Source organism: Canis aureus, chromosome 21, assembly GCF_053574225.1.
Source record: "Canis aureus isolate CA01 chromosome 21, VMU_Caureus_v.1.0, whole genome shotgun sequence".
Taxonomy (NCBI): Eukaryota; Metazoa; Chordata; class Mammalia; order Carnivora; family Canidae; genus Canis; species Canis aureus.
In genome coordinates, this window is record NC_135631.1 from 21055890 (window position 1) to 21076765 (window position 20876).

The 20876-nt window shown below is 42.7% G+C and overlaps 1 protein-coding gene across 9 annotated transcripts in view; it reads left to right on the forward strand.

The window, feature by feature from the left end:
- LOC144292728 (uncharacterized) overlaps positions 1–20876 on the forward strand; it is a 129931-nt gene that overhangs the window by 34277 nt on the left and 74778 nt on the right. For 2 of the 9 annotated variants that reach the window (XM_077863503.1, XM_077863504.1), the window contains exon 3: positions 7254–7352. The exons of 3 other annotated variants lie outside the window; for them this stretch is intronic. In XM_077863503.1, the coding sequence (XP_077719629.1) occupies positions 7254–7352 (99 nt within the window). Of the gene's footprint in view, positions 1–14; positions 57–1143; positions 1447–7225; positions 7353–18180; positions 20007–20876 lie in introns of those variants that run through there. 4 more of the 9 variants (XR_013360070.1, XM_077863506.1, XR_013360071.1 and 1 more) reach the window with 4 other exon arrangements.

Consider the following 20876-nt stretch of genomic DNA (forward strand, 5'->3'; position numbering starts at 1 on the left):
TGATTTTTGCTCAGGTCATGATCTCAGGATGGTGGGATCAGGCTCTGCGCTGAGCGGTGAGTCTATTTCTCTCCCTCTCTCCCTACCCCCCTCTCGTTTTCTCCCTCTAATATAAATAAATAAAACTTTAAAAAAATAAAAAGAACAAGAGGTGTCTAAAAATGTTGAATGCATAAAAGCAGAGATTAGAATGGTGGTCGTCAGAGGCTGGGGGTTGGAGGAAACAGAGAGATGTTGGTCAAAGGGTACAATGGTTTAGTTATGGCAGGATGAATAAGTTCTGGAGATGTAATGGACAACATGGTGACCATAGTTAATAGTACTGTATTGCAGTCTTGAAATTTGCTGAGAGAGTAGATCATCTCCCCACCTAGAAAAAGTGATTGATATGTTAATTAGCTGGATTGCGGAAATCATTGCATAATGCACACATTGATCGAAAACAACATGTTGAACACCTCAAATATATACAATTTTTATTTGTCAACTAGAACTCAATAAAGCTGGAAGGGGGTGGAAATGAGAGGTCTGTATGAACAGGTATCTATGATACATTGTAAAATTTTTAAAAAGCAAGTTATAGAACAATACCTGTTGTAGGACCCCACTTAAAAATACATGTGTGACTCTGTATAAAGTGTATCTGAATACACCCATGCACATAGTATTTGAATGAAAATACTTTTAGGAGATAAACAGACTTTAACAGTGGGGAGTCTAGCAAGTGAGGAGGGTAAAGAGCAGATGAAGGAAGGAATGCACTTTCTAATTGTGCACTTCTCTGTTGATTATTCTTTTTTTTTTTTAAGACTTTTTATTATTTGTGAGAGACAGAGAGAGAGTCAGAGACATAGTCAGAGGGAGAAGCAGGCTCCCAGTAAGGATCCTGATGCAGGACTCAATCCCAGGACCCCGGGATCATAACCCAAGCCAAAGGCAGACACTCAACTACTGAGCCAGCCAGGTGCCCCTCTGTTGATTATTCTAACAATGAATAGATATGCTTGTTATAAGTAAATAAATAAAAAGGAGAATATAGTATTTTCCTAGATATTTCAAAACTATGTGTTCTTCTAGACTTGCATGGCTGTTGAGCTCTCATTTACTTTGATAAAATACCTAATTCCTCTTTTATTGCTTCAGGGAATGAAGGCCCCAGACTGACAAGTGTGTGCCTCTCTTTCCTGTTTGCTGCTTCTCCAGGTTTCCCATCCCCCAGGATAATGCAGTGTTTCATTCAGACTCTTTGTACACTGTTCCCAGAAGTCTTGGTCACATGATAAACAGACTTGTCCTGGAAATCTAGCCTCTAGTGGTATGATTTTCGTCTCACAGATCTGGAAACTGAGGCATGGAAAGTTGACTGGGGCTGCCGAGGCCACATGAGAGATTAGAAGTAATGGGATGTTGTGGAAAGGGTGTTGGGTTCAAAGTCCTGAGTCCTAAGTTCAAGTTCTTGACATATCACATTTTCTTTGAGCAAACATTTTAACTCCCTGAGCCCCAGCTTTGTCGGTAAAATAAAGATTATAATGCCTGCCTCCCGGAGCAGTACTATTACATGAGAGGATTTAAGTTTTTTGCATATCGTAAGGCACCATATATATCCTAGGAGGACCAACCGCCAGGAAGGTAGATAGTCAGCCAGACCATTGTGGTTGCACATAAAACTAGGCTTTTGTTTGATTTTTGTTCTGCTCAAAAGAAAAATTTAAAAATGTCTAAAAATCGTCCTTTTACCTTGAATAGTCCTGTTCTTTAAACTCAAGCTTTATTTTTTTCTCCGCCCCAAATATTTCTCCTCGTGCCTTTTACAAGAGGCACAAAAGTATCAGTTCCACAAGGAAGGCAACAATACTCTACTAGAATGCCATACCAAATTGGATAGAAGTCTAAAAGCAGATTAAAGTTGTTTCAAATGCTTCAAAGAGGAGAAAAAATCTAATCCCCCAAGGCTTCTTTAAATCCATATTCCTTAATTTCAGAAAATTTCCCAAGTCTTTTAAAAGGCCCAAATATCATTTTACAGTGTAAAGTAGTAATGGAAAACATTTCCCGATTTTTAAGAACATTCTTCCTTCCTTAAAAAAAGGGGGGGGGGGCTCTGTAAAGCTGGGTTCCCCCCTCCCCACTTGCAGAGGAACCGGCCCAAATGGATGGCGACCTGCCCATCTTAGCCAGGAGTGGGGGCAGCCGTCCCCAGAGCCCTGAGCCTGGAGCTGATGGCTAATGACTACCTGGAGAATTCTTGAAAGAAGCAGTGTCAGGCCTTTTCCCTGTTATTTCTGGGCCAGATTTGCATGTCTGTCATTGTGTGGAAGAACGCCCAGTCCCTCCGCTGTGTAACACTGAAGGAAAGAAAGTTTCCAAATGAGAAGAAAAACAAGGCTGGTTACAAGAGATGCAGTGGGACCCTTTCCATTGCCTTAGAGAACGTTCTTTTTTTTTTTTTTTTAATGTTATTTATTTATTCACGAGAGACACACACAGAAGGAGAGGCAGAGACACAGGCAGAGGGAGAAGCAGAAGCTCCATGCAGGGAGCCCGACATGGGACTTGATCCCAGGACCCCGGGATCACGCCCTGGGCCAAAGGCAGGCGCTCAACCCCTGAGCCACCCAGGCGGCCCTAGAGAACGTTCTTAAGCCGTCTTCACCTGCCCAGAGAGGCCTACCCTTATCCTGAACCACTTTGCCTGATTCTCCCCTTGCTGACCTATGGAGGCAGTGATAAGAGCTCCAGTTATAACAATGAATATTAGTTGAGATGAACCAGGTACCCAAGCAGGTACCCTTTGTTAAAGGGATTACTGACCTGCCCCATCTTGGCCAATCCATGCGGTAGCCTGGGGGCAGATGCTGTTATCAACCCCATTTTACAGATGGAAAAGTTGAGGTCTGAAAGCCTAATGCCGCAGCCCCGGGAGACACATAGCTACTCAAGTGGTTGAGCAGGTACTTGAACCCAGATCTTTCTGGCTCTGCAGTCCACACTTAACCAGACCCATGCGCTGCCTAAATATAGCCCGCAGGCCTTACAGCCAGGGCCTATGTTGAACACTTCTGTTCCACTTTGTCGCTGAAATTTTATTATACTTAACAATGGCGTCCGTATCGCCGCTAAGTGTGCTGATTTACATGCCTGGTCTCATTTCATGCTTCCCAGCAGGTTTATTAATTTTTTTATTATTATATTTTAGAGATTTATTTATTTATTCATGAGAGACAGAGAGAGAGAAGCAGAGACACAGGCAGAGGGAACAGCAGGCTCCATGCAAGGAGCCCAACGCAGGACTCGATCCCGGGTCTCCAGGATCACACCCTGGGCGGAAGGCAGGCACTAAACCACTGAGCCACCCAGGGATCCCCCCAGCAGGCTTAAATGGAACAGACTACCCTGACCCTGGAAATAATTTCTGCCTCTTTATCAGACTTTTTGTCTTTTCTCCTTCTCTCCGGTTTTCTTCTCCGTCTTTCTCCATCTCCGAGATGTCGAGTGCATTCTGGTGGCATTTTCCCCTTGCCTTGGGACTAGGCCTAACATGCGATCCTCATGGTGAAGGAGCCTGCGAAGGGAGACATCTCTTCAGGTGTCTCCCACTTTACTTGGAGGGCCAATCCTGAGTGCCCCTCTCTGCTCTCCGTCTTCAGGACACCTCCCTGCGGACGGTGCCAGAACGGTGACCTCAGACCACAGCTTGAACGCCGATTACAAGTAATCCAGCTCCCGAGGTGATAGAGTGTCCTTTCTTTTAAAAAGGAGATAAAAATAGCTAAGAAACAACACTTTCCTTAGTTCTCTGAAAGGCTGGCATCCTTCCAGGATAGACTTATGTACTTTTTGTACTTGGAGGAAAAAAAGAGATGGGATTTGATCCAAGAATGGTCCTACAAACGAGAGAAATATGGAGCGAGCAGCTGGAGCCGAGCAGCCAAGTGGTACCACCAGCTGCAGGCCCATTAATTAACATTCCCTGGTATGTAGCAGCTCCAGTGACCTTGATTCTTGTTGAATTCACAGAGATAATTTTTACAGAGCCTCTACTTTTCTCGCTGCAGTATATTTATCCAAGGAGTACCTTGCATATTTCCCCTCATCTCTCCGAGCAGTAAATTTATTCTAATTGCAAAGAGATACAGTAAAAGCCTGATTGAACACTTGGCAGTTTATAGAGATTTATTTCTGGGGCTTAAGGGGGTTTTTAGAGTGTGTGACTAGAGCCGGGTTGAGGGGAGCTGGGGAAAGGAGCCCAAGAGAAAATGTAGATTTAATGGATCTATAAAATGACCCCCCCTAGACAAAGACTTGTTCCAAAGACTCTTAAACAGCCTGACCCAAACCAGGGGCTGTGACGACAGCCAGTCCGACACGAGGTGTCTGAAGCATTGCGTGGTCCTCTCTGGGTTTTCAGGTTTCCATACGAAATTTGTTATTCCCCAGGCAGAGGTGGGACAGGGGTGAGTCTGTTTTCCAGAGAGAAGAAGCATATTTAAGCACAAATTTCTAAGTACTAAAAGCCATGAAAAAGAGGCAAACGTAAACCTCCAGCACCTGCCCTTAAAGTCACTCTGCCTTTTCTTTAACCCTCTGGAAGCTGCATTCCGAATTTTAAGCGTGAGATCCTGGAAGGCGAAATCATGAGAGTCTGCCCTTTGCAGCAGGATTTCTGTACCAGAAAGGGCAGCCTTCAAAACTCGGTTCTCCCTGGCACTTGCAGCCCGTGGTGAGACAGACGGACACCCTATCCTCTGACGGGGCCTTCCACTCAGAATAGACCTTGCGTGCACACGCTACCCAACCTTTCCACGAAATCCTTCTAGGCTTTTGATCCCATGAGCGGCATTCATCTTTTTTGCAGCTGCTTTGCAAGTTTTGCTGAGGATGAATTTTAGGACCTTCAACTGTTAAGTTTGTAATATTGTAAATCTACTCACTGTACTAAAATGGAGACATTTGTTCTGGAGAAGAGACAAAATAGAGAAGGGTACAGGGTAGATGCTAGTGAGGAAGAAGGCTGGAGAGTCAGTGACTGGTCTCTTTGGCTAGAGGCTAAATGAGGACTGGGTAAGGGGTTTGTGATGTCCCCTGAATTTTCTATTTCCAGGAATTGGCATAAGGAGACCTCGGGAACTTTTTTTTTTTTTTTTTTAAGTTTTTGACTGTAAAGTTTAACACAGAGATGGGGGGCGGGAGCCATTTGACATGTTGTTTTAAAGTTAACACCCAACAACAACAAAAATAATGTTAACACCCAAGTCAGGGCATATGTAATATCGCTATCTTTCCCCCATAAACCCCTTTCATGCTCCTAGAGATAACCACTATTGTGGCATTTATGGGAATCACTTCTTTGCTTTTTCATATAATTCTTCAACACCTCAGTGTGCATCTATATAGAATAGTTTAGTTTTGTATCTTAGAACTTTATATAAATGGAATTCATGCCCTGTTTCTTTGTACCTGGCTTCTTTTGCCCCATTATGTCTGTAAGAGTCATCCATGTTGTAGGGAGCTATAGTTCATATTTATCGTGGCATAATCGTTATGACACAATAGTTATTTACTGAACTCTTCCATGTATTGCTGATGGCCATCAGGGTTATTTCCAGTTTGGGGATGTTGCTGATAAAGTGCTCCTGCCCATGTTTGCAGGTGTACGTGAGAATTTGCTTGGCCTGCCTGGTTAATACCAAACAATGCAATTTGAAGACAGCTTGAATCGAGACAAGTCCTACGTTTAGTGACAAAATGGACAGGATTTGTCATTTGCTCATTCATTCAGTAAACATGAACTAAACTTCTGTTGCAGGAACAATGAATATGTGACACAGGTGGCCTCTCCTCCCGTCTGCACTCACAGCAGACATTACCAGTTCATGTGGGTGTTCTTTCCTGTGGAGTCTGAAGTGGCTTCAGAATCATTTGCAACATGGTCCTCAAGGCAGCTACTGTTAAGGATCAGAGATGGGAGTGTGATGGTTAATTTTCTGTCTCAATGTGGCTAATTGTATCCCGATATTAGGTCAAACATTACTCCAGAAATTTCTACAAAGGATTTATTTTTAGTTGAGAGTTAGTTGAGATTTACCCAAACTCAATAGACCTTGCTTAGATTTTTTATTCAGTCGACTTTGAGTAAAGTAGATTATCCTCCATAATATGGGTGGGCCTCATCCAATCAGTTGAAGACCTTATAGAAAGAAGACTGACCTCCCCTGAGGGAGAGAGAGAATTTTACCAGAAGGACGCCTTTGGATTCAAACTACACCTCTTCCCTGGGTCTCCCACCAATGGACTACCCCTGCAGATTTTGGACTTGATATTCTCTGGGATCATGTAAACTAATTCCTTAAAATCTCTGTCTCTGTCTCTGTATCTCTCTCTCTCTCTCTCTCCCTCTTTCTCTTATTGGTTCTGTTTCTCTGGAAAACCCTAATACAGGTGGCATGATCTTGGCATAGGATTGTCTAATGGCAAAGTAACCAAAAGCCTCTCAGACTAATTTAAGTAAAAAGGATTTACTGTTGATAGAGTGGAACTCCTTAGAATTAAACATCAAGGAATACTTCTAATATTTAGTATTACCCCTCTCAATATCAAATCATTACAGCACTGTTTTTCTTTGAGATATTTTCCAAGATAAAAATGTGAGTGTAGAGGAGCCTGCTGACTCAGTTGGAAAAGCATGCACCTCTTGATCTCGGGGTCATGAGATTGAGCCCACATTGGGTTCTACTTAAGTAAATAAAACTTTTTTTAAAAATGTGATGAGTGTATATAGTCTCTCCTCAGTTTCTGAGTGTCATCAGAGCTCTCAGCCCATGAGATCTAGAGCAGAGAAACTATGTTGACTCTCCTCGGCCAGTGAGCATTTATGTATACTACTGTGGCTGCTTCCAGCCACTAAGCTGAGCTCTTTACTTCGCTATCAAAGTTAAACGTATCCTGTGATGTATATTGTTTTTTTTCTGCCCTAACCTCCCTTTCGGCCTTCACTTTTGTGGTCTGGCAAACAAATTTGACCCAGACTGGCTGACCAAAATGTATAGGTCATAACACTGGACCTACTGCAAAGATATAAAAGAGAGTGTTGTGTTAGATGTTAGAATACAGGTTTTCCAGGGTGTAGATCCTCCAAGGCATTGGATAAAGAAGCAGAGAGTCCAGCTCAGCAGGTAAATAGGGATATCAGTGGGAGTGTTGATTTAGTAGGTCTTTGTGACAGGTCAGTGAAGCTCAGGATTGACCAACAGATGCATGAACAGGAGCTGGAAAAAATTATGGAAGAGAGACTGGAAGAGCGATGGCTGGTGTGCAGAGCCTGCATCACATCTCTATGGGGACTGTGCCAGGTGGGTCTCTTCAGGTTGCTGATAGATCGAGAGGGGTGACAGCCAGGCCCTCTGCTTCTCCTGCTTCCCTACCACATTCTCCCCTCTGCAGATCGGCCCCCTCTGTAAGGCTCCAGGTTCCCAGTGCTCCATCACTTGCTCTTGCTTTGGGGGATTGTAGCAGGTGTCGCTAACATCCTGCCCACATTCTCTGGCCCATCTTGGAGTTATTTTTGGAGATATTTTTCAAGATAAAAATGTGAGTGTAGAGGAGCCTGCTGACTCCGTTGGAAAAGCATGCACCTCTTGATCTACCTACTACTACCCTGCAGTAGGGGTAGACGTTCTCCATGGACTGGCAGCTCTCGCCTCAAGTATCCATATCTCTGCTTCTCAAAGAGTTTTTGTTGCTGTTGTTGTACCAGAAAGCTTGCTGGCTGCAGGAATGTGCACCCCCAAACAGTGGATGTCGGGAGCCACCGCATAAATGCCCCGACCTTCTGGTTCTCCAGTGGGACGAGTCTGAGGTGTGTCCCGCATGTTTTCTCAGGGCGTCTCAAGGGATTAAATCACAGTTTCCCATGGTGATAACCTGCTCCTTAATATACCTTATATTGGCTTTTCTCCCGTTCTGCCTCACTTTCCCCGCCCGCACTTGTACTTCCTTGAATGAACTCTCAAATAAACTTCTTGCACCAAAGTTCTTGTCTCAGGGTTGGATTTTGGAGATTCCAGTGGCCATACTCTCTGACTTCTAGCCCTTATGACTCTTAAGTTTAGAATTCTGTAAATCTGATTTGTCCAGATCAAGGGTGACACTTAGCTATGGGGGGGGGGGGGGACCGTCAGTGGGCTTATTGTTAGTTAGGACATGAGTGACATTTCTTGTCCATCTGACTTCTCCACACCAGGCGTTGTGGTGGGCAAAGGGACATAGAGAACAAAACCCAATTTCTAGAACCCTTAAAGAGTTCTAGTTGGGAAGTAGACTTCCCAATAATACTTCTATCACAAAATGGTTTTAGTACAGTGGAGGAAGGGATAACAAATGTTGTGGAAGTAAAGTAACTATAGGTTCGGGCATTGAGGGGTGGTTAGAAGCTCATGCAGAGAAAGGGTATCGAGAGGATGTTCCAAGTAGAGGCCAAGGCATAGAGCAATGAGAGAACATAGACCGCTCCCTGGCTGCCAGGCCACGTCTTACCTTAGCAACTTCTCTTTGTGTTTTGTTTTTTTCCTGAAAGGAAGAGTGAGGCACCATGGGAGAACCTCAGGTGCTCTGAGTTCAAGCCTTCTGTTATTTTCCACATCAGTGGGAAGGTGTCCCACTGATGTTTTGAAGCCAAGGAACATATTACTTTACAGTAGAAGGAGAAAAGGTTTAGAGGATGGTGGGAAATGGAAAATTGGAGCACAGAGCCAGGATAAGCAGTCTGTTTTATATGGCTCATGACAACTGCTCCTGGAGTCATCAGGAGTAATATTTATAATCAGATAAGTTGATGCTTTGGATGAGCGCCTGTGACTCTTCTGCTTCTGGAAAGCCAAATTACCTGTCTTCCACAGACTTTCAAGAGACTTCTCCTCACATGGAAGGGATCTGACTGTGAGGATGACATTGAAAATACATATATTTTTAAAGATTTTATTTATTCATGAGAGAGAGAGAGAGAGAGAGGCAGAGACATAGACAGAGGGAGAAGCAGGCTCCTCGTGGGTAGCCTGGTGCGGGACTTGATCCCAGAGTCCCACGTTCACACCCTGAGCCAAAGACGCTCAACTGCTGAGCCACCCAGGTGTCCCAACATAGAAAATATTTAACCACCGTATCATAGATACCAGACCAGTCAGATGACACAGTCCATAGACATTGGGATGGTTACATAAAGTGTGTGCAGACTACTCCAGCCGTGTCTTCAGGACCATCAAACCTGACACTTGTTTGGCAAGAGAAGCTTAAGGACTAACCTGAGGCCATGTGGCGACAGAGCTAGGAGTGGAGCCCAGGTCCCCTGTATTCACCTTCCAACACTTTCCGCTGCATACCTGACTTCTCTCCAGCCTCAAGGCCTGGATGAGACAGGTGGAGGGCCCTACTGGTTTATCCTAAACTTGACTCCTACCCAAGGCTGCCCATGGGCAGGGTGTCTGGTTCTCTAGAGGTCCCAAGTGGGGAAAGCTTTCGTACCTCCACTCTGAGGATTATAGCTGTGACACTGCTTGTGCTAATGTTGAAAATTCTTTATCCACTAGTACATAAACATCTACCCTTATGTAATTACAAGCATAATTTATTTGCAAACATAATATGTCACATAACATATGGTAGAGGATGCAGAGCAACAGTCAGTTTTTTAAAAGTTGCCTACCAGATGTATTATACGTCACTATTATTTTCCTTAGATCCACCTCATTCTGACTCCAAGTCCCTATCCTGCCAGGCTTGTGAGAAAGGTAACTATCCACCTCCCTCTTTTCAATCCATGGACTTGTGCGAAGTCCAGAGGTCTTCTGCAACACCAAGGCCCTGCCTTCTCATCATTATTCCTTTGTTCAACAACTACTTGTTGAACACCTACCATGTGCCAAGCCTGGCTCTAGGAGCTGATGAATGGTGATGTACAAAAGAGGTTAAATCCTTGCCCTCTGTTCCAGGCTGAGCAGCACTCTGTTCCTCACCTCACTGGCGAGGCTGGGATGGGGCCTCCCTAGGAGCTTGTGCAGCTGCTCCCCACTAGATGCTGCCTAACATGGCATCACCAGGAAGTGGGGAGCAGATTCCCATCTAGATGATTCTGCACTCCTTCTTGAAGGGGACCTCTTCTCCTAGACTCATCGGTTCTCAAAGGCACAGTCCCTGGGCCCTCCCTCTCCAGACCACCCTTCATGGTCCCTCAAGGCGCAAAACTTTTTTTAAAATCATAAATGTAAAAAATAAATAAATAAAATAAAATAAAATCATAAACGTCATGCTTATTTCTTATTATAACATACATACATCAGAACTACTCAGAACACAATCATTGCATATTTAGTTCAATGAAGTTTTAAAAAATTGTGGTAAAAGTTCACATAAAATTTGTGTGAACTCCCATCCTAACCATTTTTTTAAGTGTTCAGTGGCACTGAGTCCCAAGGTGCAAAACTTTTACCCCGAGAGGCTGCATCCAATTTTTAGCTCTAACCAAATTTTCCAGGCAAAGCATGCAAAACCTGGAAGCCTGCTTGAATGAAGGGAAAGGGAGCCAATGTAGTATTTTAGTCAAGCAACCTGACATATAAACATTGTAACTGTCAAATCAAATTGCAGTGCTGACTTGTCCATGCTGAACTTTATACCACATTCCTATTATATACATTTGGTCAACACATGTGCATAAGTGTGTGTGTGTGTGTCCACCTGCATGTGTCTGGCAGCTGGGCCTCAGTGGACTCTGGAAGGTGGTTCTATCTGTTACCAGATCACTTTGTACTCAGAGTCCTGCTGCCTCTTCCTGCTGCCCTGCAGGACTAACCTCCGCATCACTTCAACCCAATGCCTACTGTCAGCTAACTGGGAAAGCTCCTGATAAACCCACACTAACTAAGGTATTTTCCCAGAAAAGCCCAAGGATTATTATTATTTTTTAAGATTTTATTTATTTATTCATAAAAGACACAGAGAGAGGCAGAGACACAGGCAGAGGGAGAAGCAGGCTCCATGCAGGGAGCCTAATGTGGGACTCGATCCCGGGACTCTGGGATCATGACCTGAGCCAAAGGCAGACGCTCAACCACTGAACCACCCAGGCATCCCTAGGCCCAAGGATTATTTGAGGGATATCTGCATTGTAACTGGGGACACTGAAGACTAAAATGTTCCCAAGACACAAGAGAATGGATTTGTAAGGATGGAATTTCGTTCATTGTGACAGGATGGGATTTTTGGATGGAGGAATAGTTTTGGGCTTCACTCTCTTTTAAGGATATAATCGTATGATTTTTCACATGATTATCCAGCAATTTAAAAAGCATGTATTGGGAGGGGTACTTTGCAGCATTCTTCCTTAGCAATTTCATCTTCTGCAAATGATATAAACCATGACTGCTGTTTACTCCTCCCCCCCCTCATGGATTCCGTTTTCATAAATCCAACTTCCTGCTGGCTACCTCCATCAGGATAAACTCATGGAATCTCAAATTCAATATGTGTACAACCAAAGTCATCATCTTTTCCCCCAAACCAAGCCCCATTCCTGGTGTTTACACAGAACATGAGTGAGGGGTTTGGGGTGCAGAGGGAGAGGGAAAATCCCAAGCAAGCAGCTTGGAGCCCAACATGGGGCTCCATCTCACGACCCTGAAATCGTGACCCGAGCCAAAATCAAGAGTCAGACCCTTAACCAACCATCAAGACACCCTTTGTGTTTCTAGTTCTATTAATGGTGTCTTTCTCCGTGTCCTTTGTGTTTATAATCTTCAAATGATTTAAATGACCTCTGGGTCTTTCTTTTCCTTCCACCCCTCCCACCCCCCCACCCCCCACCCCCCGGGTCTTTCTTTTACCTTACTTCTCCTGTCTGGGTAATTAGAATATTCTCCAGGTGCAGTCTCCATAAGATCTCTCAATCCACTCCTTCTTTTCCATCCCCACTACCAGTGCCCTCATTCTAGCCCTCCTGAGCTCTTACCTGAACCATGACAGTAGCTTCAAAGTTGGTTTCTTCACATAGGTGTCTGGTCACTCCTATGATGGTCTAGTCTAGCTCAATCTTCCTGATTATGTTTCCAATCATATTACTAGATGGGGAGGACTGCATTTTGTTCTTTTTTTTTTTTTTTTTTTTAGATTTTCTTTATTTATTCATGAGAGACACAGAGAGAGAGGCAGAGACATAGGCAGAGGGAGAAGTAGGCTCCACGCAGGGAGCCCCACATGGGACTCGATCCCAGGACCCCGAGATCACGCCCTGGGCCAAGAGGGCGCTAAACCGCTGAGCCACCCGGGCTGCCTTATTTTGTTCATTTTTATATCCCAGTGCCTAACGGTACCTGATACCTAGTAGGTACCCAATAAAGGCTGGATTGAACTTATGCTGTTTTTCTACTGAAATTTTTTCAGTAGCTCTCCATTCCCTTCTGAATGAAGCTCCAGCCTGACATTCAAGAGCGTTAGGAAAAAAAAAAAGAATTGGGTTATCCTGAGGGCCAGCGTAGCACTGTAAGGAGCTCTAAAGCCTCAGAAGGTAAGGGAGCCAAGAATCTGAGACTTCTGCACAAGACTAGGACCCTCCACAGGGAGTAGAAGATCTCAGGTTGCTATTTTCCCTCTGCCACTAGCCAGAAGCAGATACAAATCCTCAGGGTAGGAGGGCCATTCAGATTCACATTTGAGTTCAAATCCAAGATGACCAAGCACAAAAGGAGGGAGGCCACTGGGGGGAGTGGGGGAGGGCAGGCAGCAGAAAAACAAATATCCAGCTTAGAACCCAAGAATTTTGAATATTGGAATTCTCAGGTATAGAATATATATTTTTAACTTAACAAAACTGTAACAATGATTAAGTGCTAGGATTAAGTGCTAGGTGTCACGGCAAGGATTTTTTTTTTCAAAAAAATTTTTTAATTTTTTAAAAACTGGTTTTTTTTAAAGATTTTATTCATTTATTCATGAGAGATACAGAGAGAGAGAGACAGAGACAGAGACAGAGACACAGGCAGAGGAAGAAACAGGCTCCATGCAGGGAGCCTGACCTGGGACTTGATCCCGGGACTCCAGGATCACACCCTGAGCCGAAGGCAGGCACTAATCCACTGAGCCACCCAGGGTTCCCCTTTTTTTCAAATTTTAACTTATTTAATTCTCACAACAATTCTAGGAAGCAAGTATTATTATCATTCCCATTTTATAATGAAAAAGCTGAGGTACAGAGATTAAATTGTCCCAGGTGAACTATTCTTAAGTAGTAATGCTACAGTTTGGATCTAGGGCCTGCACTCTCCACCATTGCATTTTGGTGACTTTCTAATGCAGAATCAGTACATATGAAGAATTTAAAGAAATAACAGGTGAAATATTAAAAACAAGCAGGCAACTAAAGCCCCTCAGGGATGACCAGGTAGATTTGAAAAAAGAATAGAAGAACCCCTAGAAGTGAAAATAATATGGTTAGAAGTAAACATCTAATGAACACGTTAAATATCTAAAGAGGTGATTGGGGAATGGGGAACTATCTGCAGAAAATATCCAGAATGTGGCATGGGAAAAAGGGGAATGGAAAGTATGAAGGAGAAGGTTAAAGATATGGAAGTTAAAATGGAAAGTTTTCATACATATTTAATTGGAGTTTTGGAAGGAGAGGATAGAGAAAATGGAAGAAGCATAATATAGATATTTTTAAAGATTTTATCCATGTATTCATGAGAGACATAGAAAGAGAGGCAGAGATATAGGCAGAGGGAGAAGAAAACTCCCTGGGGGGGAGCCCAACGTGGGACTCGATCCCAAGACCAAGGGATCATGACCTGAGCTAAAGGCAGATGTTCATCCACTGAGCCACCCAGGTGCCCCTCATCTGTAACTTTAAACTCTCATCCTTCACTGTCTTTGTAAAAGTTCAATCCTCTGTAGTTTAAAAATCAAATTCTAATAATATGGCATCCACTCAGCACTATTGTGTAGAGACACTGTTCTAAGCATTTCACACGTATTATCTCACTTAATCCTTTTGACAACCACAAGGGCCAAGTACTAATACTATTCCCATTTTACAGAGGTTCAATAATTTGCCCAAAGTCATACAGTTGGTGAAGCTGGGCTTTGACCAAATGCAGTATGGATTCTAAGTCTCCACTCTGAACTCTAATATGAAACTGCCACTATTCTTCAGATATTGTCCAGAAGGTTTTCTATGGGAAGTTAAGGGTTAACATCTCTGAAGAGTTGAACAATCATATGGGATTTTTAAATGTCTAACTCCAGCCAGGTAGTATAGAGAGAAGATAATGAAAAATTAAAAGCCTTTTTCTGGCGGGGGGGCCTAAGTACTACTCTTCATGGTTCTGAATATATCCATGTGCCAGAGAATTGCACTTTAGATAATAAGTTAACATAAAATTGGTGGTACAGTTTAAATCTGACAGCTCTGTGTGTCTGATACATTCTGTGAAAGTAATTTTAAAGATAAGACTTTACTCTCAGATCTGAAATAGGTTCTTTAAACATTTCCAACGCCATACAGTATTTGCGGAATTGTTTCAATTATATGGAGAAAAACTATAGGGCTAAGAGGAGAGGAATCTTTTAATCATAAAATATTGTGTTGCCAGAAAAGAAGCAAAATATAATCAAAGAAATGTGAACCAAACAATGTCAGTGAGAATTCTTGGCATTTAGTTTTAGAAGCCATTTTGCATGGAAATGAATAAAATATAAACACAGTACTTTATCTAGGATATGGCAAGAAACTTCAAGATTGTAATGTGCATTAAGATAACATTCCAAACCTATCCTTTCAAGTTTTCAGCCAAGAATTTGTTTTTACAATTTCTTTGCAGTTGGCAAACAGCTAGACTCTACTTGAGATATCAGTTTTCATGCTTATGGTCCCAATCCCATTGTGTGTAACTATTAACTTACTGTATGACCTTGACAAACTCACTCCCCTCCACCCCAACCCAAATTATGGAGGTGGATCTCTCAGGCCCCTCCTGATTTTAAAATTCTGTGGTTCTAGCCTAGGGATTAGGACATAAACACCATAAAACGTGCTGGCTAGAGGGATTGGGTTTTTAAATTTTGGGCTGCTTAAGCATCTTTAAGTGATCTGCCTTAACGCCAGTTATGTAAACCATGGCAGCCAGGGCCTATCAGTGATTTACTTGGTTTTGGTGCTGGTTAGCAGCTGCTGTGCCCGTTTCAAGTCCCCAAGCACCTTCTGTAGTTCACAGAGACAGTCTGTCCATGTGCTTCCTTGACTCCCCAACACGAAAGGGATCTGAGACATTCTGGGCACAAGAAGAAGTGATCACAACTGCCATGGTCCATGAGAGGACCTTGAACAGCTTCCTAAACTGCAGGGAGGTGTGGACTCCCTGTGGTACACTACCCAGATCCCCCCTTGAGACTGAAGCCCTCATGCTCCCAGCTGCCTTGGCAGCTGGCAGTTCTTCAGGAGACAGCTGCTTTGCCCAAAGCCACCCCACTTCCAGGGCAGCCTACATCTAAGGACTGCAGATTCCTTGGAGAGGCAGGTTAATGGCCAACCCTCTGCCCCAGTGGGGTCCACCTCTGAGGGAGCCTGAGCTCCCAGAGCGTGGGCGGATGAGTGAAGCTTCTCCTGTGGACCCACAGGTGTCACCTCTGAGCTCCTCCCTAAACTTCCTGCCCCAAGATCTCTTAGAGCCCTTTCTGGGGATCCAGACCTGCCACAAAGACTTACTGACCTGAGTTCAAACTGGGACTCTGCTTATTTCCACGCTGGATCTAGGAGTAAATTTCCTCTTCAGTAACATGGAAATAATGACTACTTCATAACATTCTTTATTATAAAGAAATGAGTCCAAAGTATGTAGGAAATGATTAGCAGCAATAATTTAACATTTATTGAGCACTGATGTGTCACGGTATGGACTTCACAACACAAAAACTCCAGGAAGAAGATAATATCCCTACTTCACAAATGAGGAAACTGAGGTACAGAAAAGGTAAATAACTTCTCCAACACCACACAGCTAAAGTCAAGAATTTAAACCTAGGCAGCAGGACTGCAGAACCAACGTTCTGCGGTCTCCCACTGCTAAACAAAAAATTTTAATGTATTTGGGTGATGATAAATAAAAACCCAAAGACGTCACCTGATTCCAGAAGGACCTTTAGAGCAAGGCAATTGTAAAATAAAACTTTTACAAATAATTTTTGTACTCCTGTTTTTTATATTTTTGTGTTAACTAGAGATTATGCTTCTTTTTGCTTCGGATCAATTCTTCTTCATCAGGAGCATGAACGAAACAGTTGGAGGGTGTGACAGAGTTGTTCCGTGAGATCATTTATTTTTGTTGTTTCTATTTTAATAAAATATGTACTGAGTTTCTGTTTTAATGATATTGTCCTGAGTCTGAGGCCAAAGAATAAATAAAACAATGACATGTTTCACTATTAGGTAGTCATTTTGTATACTAATTGGGTTTAGGTCCTATCACATCCCTCCCTCCCTGGGTCGTTGGGAAGTATATTGTACTGGGAAAGAAGGGCACTCTGGCAAAGGCCCCTTCTTTGCCACCCCTGACCCCTCATTTATAGTCTAGATTTGCGTTCGCTTCAGACTAGCTGTCTGTTATTAGCCAATGGAAGGCCTTTGTTTCACATTTCACTTCTAACCTAAACAGATTTATGTCATAATTTTTATCTTAGGGGATAATGTGTTAACAGTGCTCGTTTAGACCCCGTTACACCTTTAAGGTCAAGGAAGTCTGTTTTACTCTTTAAGGCACAGTCTGTTAAAGTTTTTATGATTTGCAAACAAAGTGGTTTTTCATCTTCTGCTATTAGATAACTAAGGTATAAGAGAGCTCCTTCTACACCAAATAAATTAAACATCTGAAAAATTTACAGCTCCAGGTACGTTTGCCAGACTAGCATAACTGAATAAAGTCAACAGATTAAATGTTCCCTTGGCAATCAGTAAGGGTATGAGATACAGCACCTGGGCTGCTCCACTGGGTCTCATTATTAAATCACAAGCAAGAGCTCAGGATCCCAGGGTCCCAGGTGACAGGTAGGAGCTGACTTTGGAGGATGGAGTCATAGTGGTCATTACCCATGACTTCAGAAACTCTTAGAGCAACTGAGATAGAGAGAGAAAGAGAAGATAGGAGGGAGGGAAGAAGGGAGGGAGGAAGGAAGAGAGCAAGAGGATGCTGGGGAGAGACTATATGTTTCAATGAGGGAAGATTCTAGTTTTTGTATGTCACTAACTTGGGAATTCATCCATGTAACAGTGTATAACTTGTGCAATCTCAGAGCAAAAGTCAAAAAGAGGGAATATTTTGTATGTGGAGCCACTTTCACTGTCAAGGCCAGAACAAGAACTTGCTAGAAAAAGAGACAATATTTCCCTCTTTCTAATTTCTTAGAAAGGCTTTGACCAGGACATGCTTTTGCCCTAGGGAAGGAAGATTTGGTCTGCAGAGCTGGTGGCAGCAAAAGAAGGATTGGAGCGTAGGATCCAAGAAATTATGTGTGATATCCAGTCTAACAGTCTAATTCTTGGGAAGATTTCATGTGCCAGAAGCCAGTCATCTCATCTTTAGCAAATGGAATTTATTAACCAAAACACGGTTTTAAATTTGCACATTTAATGATGGGAGGGTTCAGATGATCAGTGGAAAGATGGGGTGAGGAGCAGCAAGGATGCATTTAGTCAGAGGTCATCTCATTTTTAGATCATAGTCATGGGCCCAGTAGACAAACCGGGTCCCATTTAAAAACCTCTTTCCTTTCTAAAGGTCTCATGGGAATCTAAGTGCCTGAAGGAAAATATGAAAGGCAGGATTATGCTTATACTTCTTAACTATTGTCAGCACAGCTTCTCTGGAGACGAATGGGATAGGAGAAAGGATAAACAATGTTCCAGGTGTATTGTATACCGCTGCCTTTAGTAATTACTAGATTTCCAGTTCTATTATAGCCCCTTTGGGATGGTGTAAGAATTGGAAGGAGAGGGGATAAGGGTGTGTGTGTGTGTGTGTGTGTGTGTGTGATGATTTAGTGTGCCTGACCTACAAAGTATCTGAATTTAAGGTAAAACCATTAAATTAGGTTCATTGTTGAATTCTCATGGGGCACACTAACTTTTCCATTTTCACTTAGGAAGCAAGGGTGGAAGAGAAGCTTCCCATGCCTGGTTTATAAATATGGCCTTGAAAATGTCCACAGACGTATTGTTGTCTTGTTGAGTCTGCAGCCAGGAAGGCAGAAATCACTGTGGCAAAGCAGGTGTGAACGTCCCCCTACTTCAGAGGCAGCTCTCTTTGAAGCTGGAAAATCAAGGACGCTGGTACCTTCAAGGAAACAAGGATATAATTATCACAACCCCCAACTGGCCAGTGACCTTCCATTCCTCAGGCCACCCTACTCCCTTCGCTGGCACCAGCCCAGGTCCTCACAGACTCAGCTCTGTGTCCCAGACCGCTCAGACCCAGGAGCAACCCCCTCATGCACCCTTTGAAAGCATTTGTAATCTCTTTCTACTGCGCTGCTCTTGCTGACATAAATCCGCCAGCCCAGGGGGCCTCTGAACCCCCCACGGAGGGAGGCCTGCTCAGGCCAAGTGGAGTCTGAACAGCTTAGGAGTGGGATTTATGCTTCCCCTCACCTGTGCCGTCTGTCTGTGGCCCCTACCCCAGTCTGGTTTTGGAGGTTTGAACATGACCCCCCAGCTTTTTGCCAAGTCTGTGGCCATCATCACTTGAGCCACAGAAGCAGACTTCTTGAGGCCTTTGGAAGCTAATAACAGTGACTCTCAAAGTCATTATTATATTTGAAATGTTGAAAGCAGAGGCCCAATAAAATGAGTTCAGAAAAACAAAACTGAGCTATAAATTATCATTTGAAAAGAGTGGCTAAAGAACTCATCTACTCTGAATACCTAGGGGCTATTTCTCAGCTACAGCAATAATCCCCACATTTGGATTCCCTTCACTGTGCGAAAGCCTTGGCTGTGTTCTCTTAGCACAGACTCTTCTCTGCTTCTATGAGTCAAGTGTCCAGAATCAAGAGTTACACAACACTCCCCACCCAACTTTTTACACACACATACACACACACACACACACACACACACACTCCCTACTCCAAGGGGTCCACTGAATTGTATTAATTCTTTTTGACTATGAAGAATTTATCCTACATTATCATCAATCAGCACTCATTGCAAATTTACATTTTATTTATTTTAAGATAAGAGTAAAAGTCTACTTCCTTGATCTCATGAAGACTACTTATTCTAAACTGATAGACTTAATGAAAAAACACCAGAAGCATTATTCCCTGTAAAATCAGAAGCAAATTAGGGATGCCCTTATCACTGTTATTATTGGAAATTCCAGACCAGTCATTGCTTCTCAGGGCACATTTAGCAATGTATGGAACCATTTTTGGTTGTCATAACTTTGGGAACTGGAGGGCTATGGGCATCTGGTGGGTAGAGGCCAGAAATGCTGCTAAATGTCCTGCAATGCGCAGGACAGTCCCCACAACAAAGAATTCTCCAGCCCAAAATGTCAATAATGCTGAAGGTAAGGAACCTTGCTTTGTATAATGCAGCAACACGTGAAACATAAATAAGAGAATTAAAGTTTAAAAAAGAACTATTTTTCATTGTCATTCATTGTAAAGAACATGTATCACCCAGAAAAGCAACAGCCTCCCCCAGAATTAAATAAACATTATTAAAGTTCATAAAGTAGTAAACAATGTGGCTGGATAAGATGTTTTCAATTATGAGACAGACTTAAGAGTCTTTAAATTTTCCTATGGGCTTATTTATCTATTCTACAAAAATTTCCTGAGAACAAAAGGATTAGTTTTATAAAAGAACTCTTAGGAGATATAAGATGACTTTTACATTTTACAACTATGGAGGGGATCCTGCTTTCCCTCTCCCTCTGCCTGCTGCTCCCCCTGCTTGTGCTCTCTATTTCTCTGTCAAATAAATAAACAAAATCTTTAAAGTAAATAAATATGACTATGGAAAAAATAAGAAATTTTATTATTATTTATTCTTCCCCAACTATAAACTGGACTTGAGGACTTTTTAAAAACAGTTTGTTAAAGCACAAAAAAATTGTTTGGAGGTTGTAAATACACACACACACTCCTTTTAACAGGTGAAAACTTCCTCAGTATTTTTTAATGAGGCTAGTATTCAGATGCATCATTGGAAATCTAACTAATCTATCATAATAGATCATTATGATCCAGTAGATGAAGCTTCTTAGGGGAGGCCTCATACCTTATTCATCTTTCTATCTCCATAACTGACACATATCAAGAACCCAATGTTTGGAATTAATGAAATAAAGAAAAAAACATTAACAGTGAGAGATGGCCTTTGAACTCACTAGTCAATAGTTAACATACAGATATAGCAATTGTAATTCAACATCTAAGAACCCACATCTGAAAGGCTGAAAGAGGGTAGCCTGGGTGGCTCAGTAGTTTAGCACTGCCTTTGGCCCAGCGTGTGATCCCAGGGTCCTGGGATCAAGTCCCACATTGGGCTCCCTGCATGGAGCTTGCTTCTCCTTCTGCCTGTGTCTCTGCCTCTCTCTCTGTGTCTCTCATGAATAAAGAAATAATATCTTTAAAAAAAAATGAAAGGCCGGGTGAATAGTCAAAATCTTAATAGGAGGTTTTGCCTCATGTTGCAACTATAAAATGTACAGGCTAAAAATAGAGGGAGTGAAGAATCAACCAATGATGTTTTACTGAGAAAAGTAAACTCAATTTTTAAATGTTGAAGGCTCAAAAGAACATAAATATCTATATGCACATAACCTAAGTAT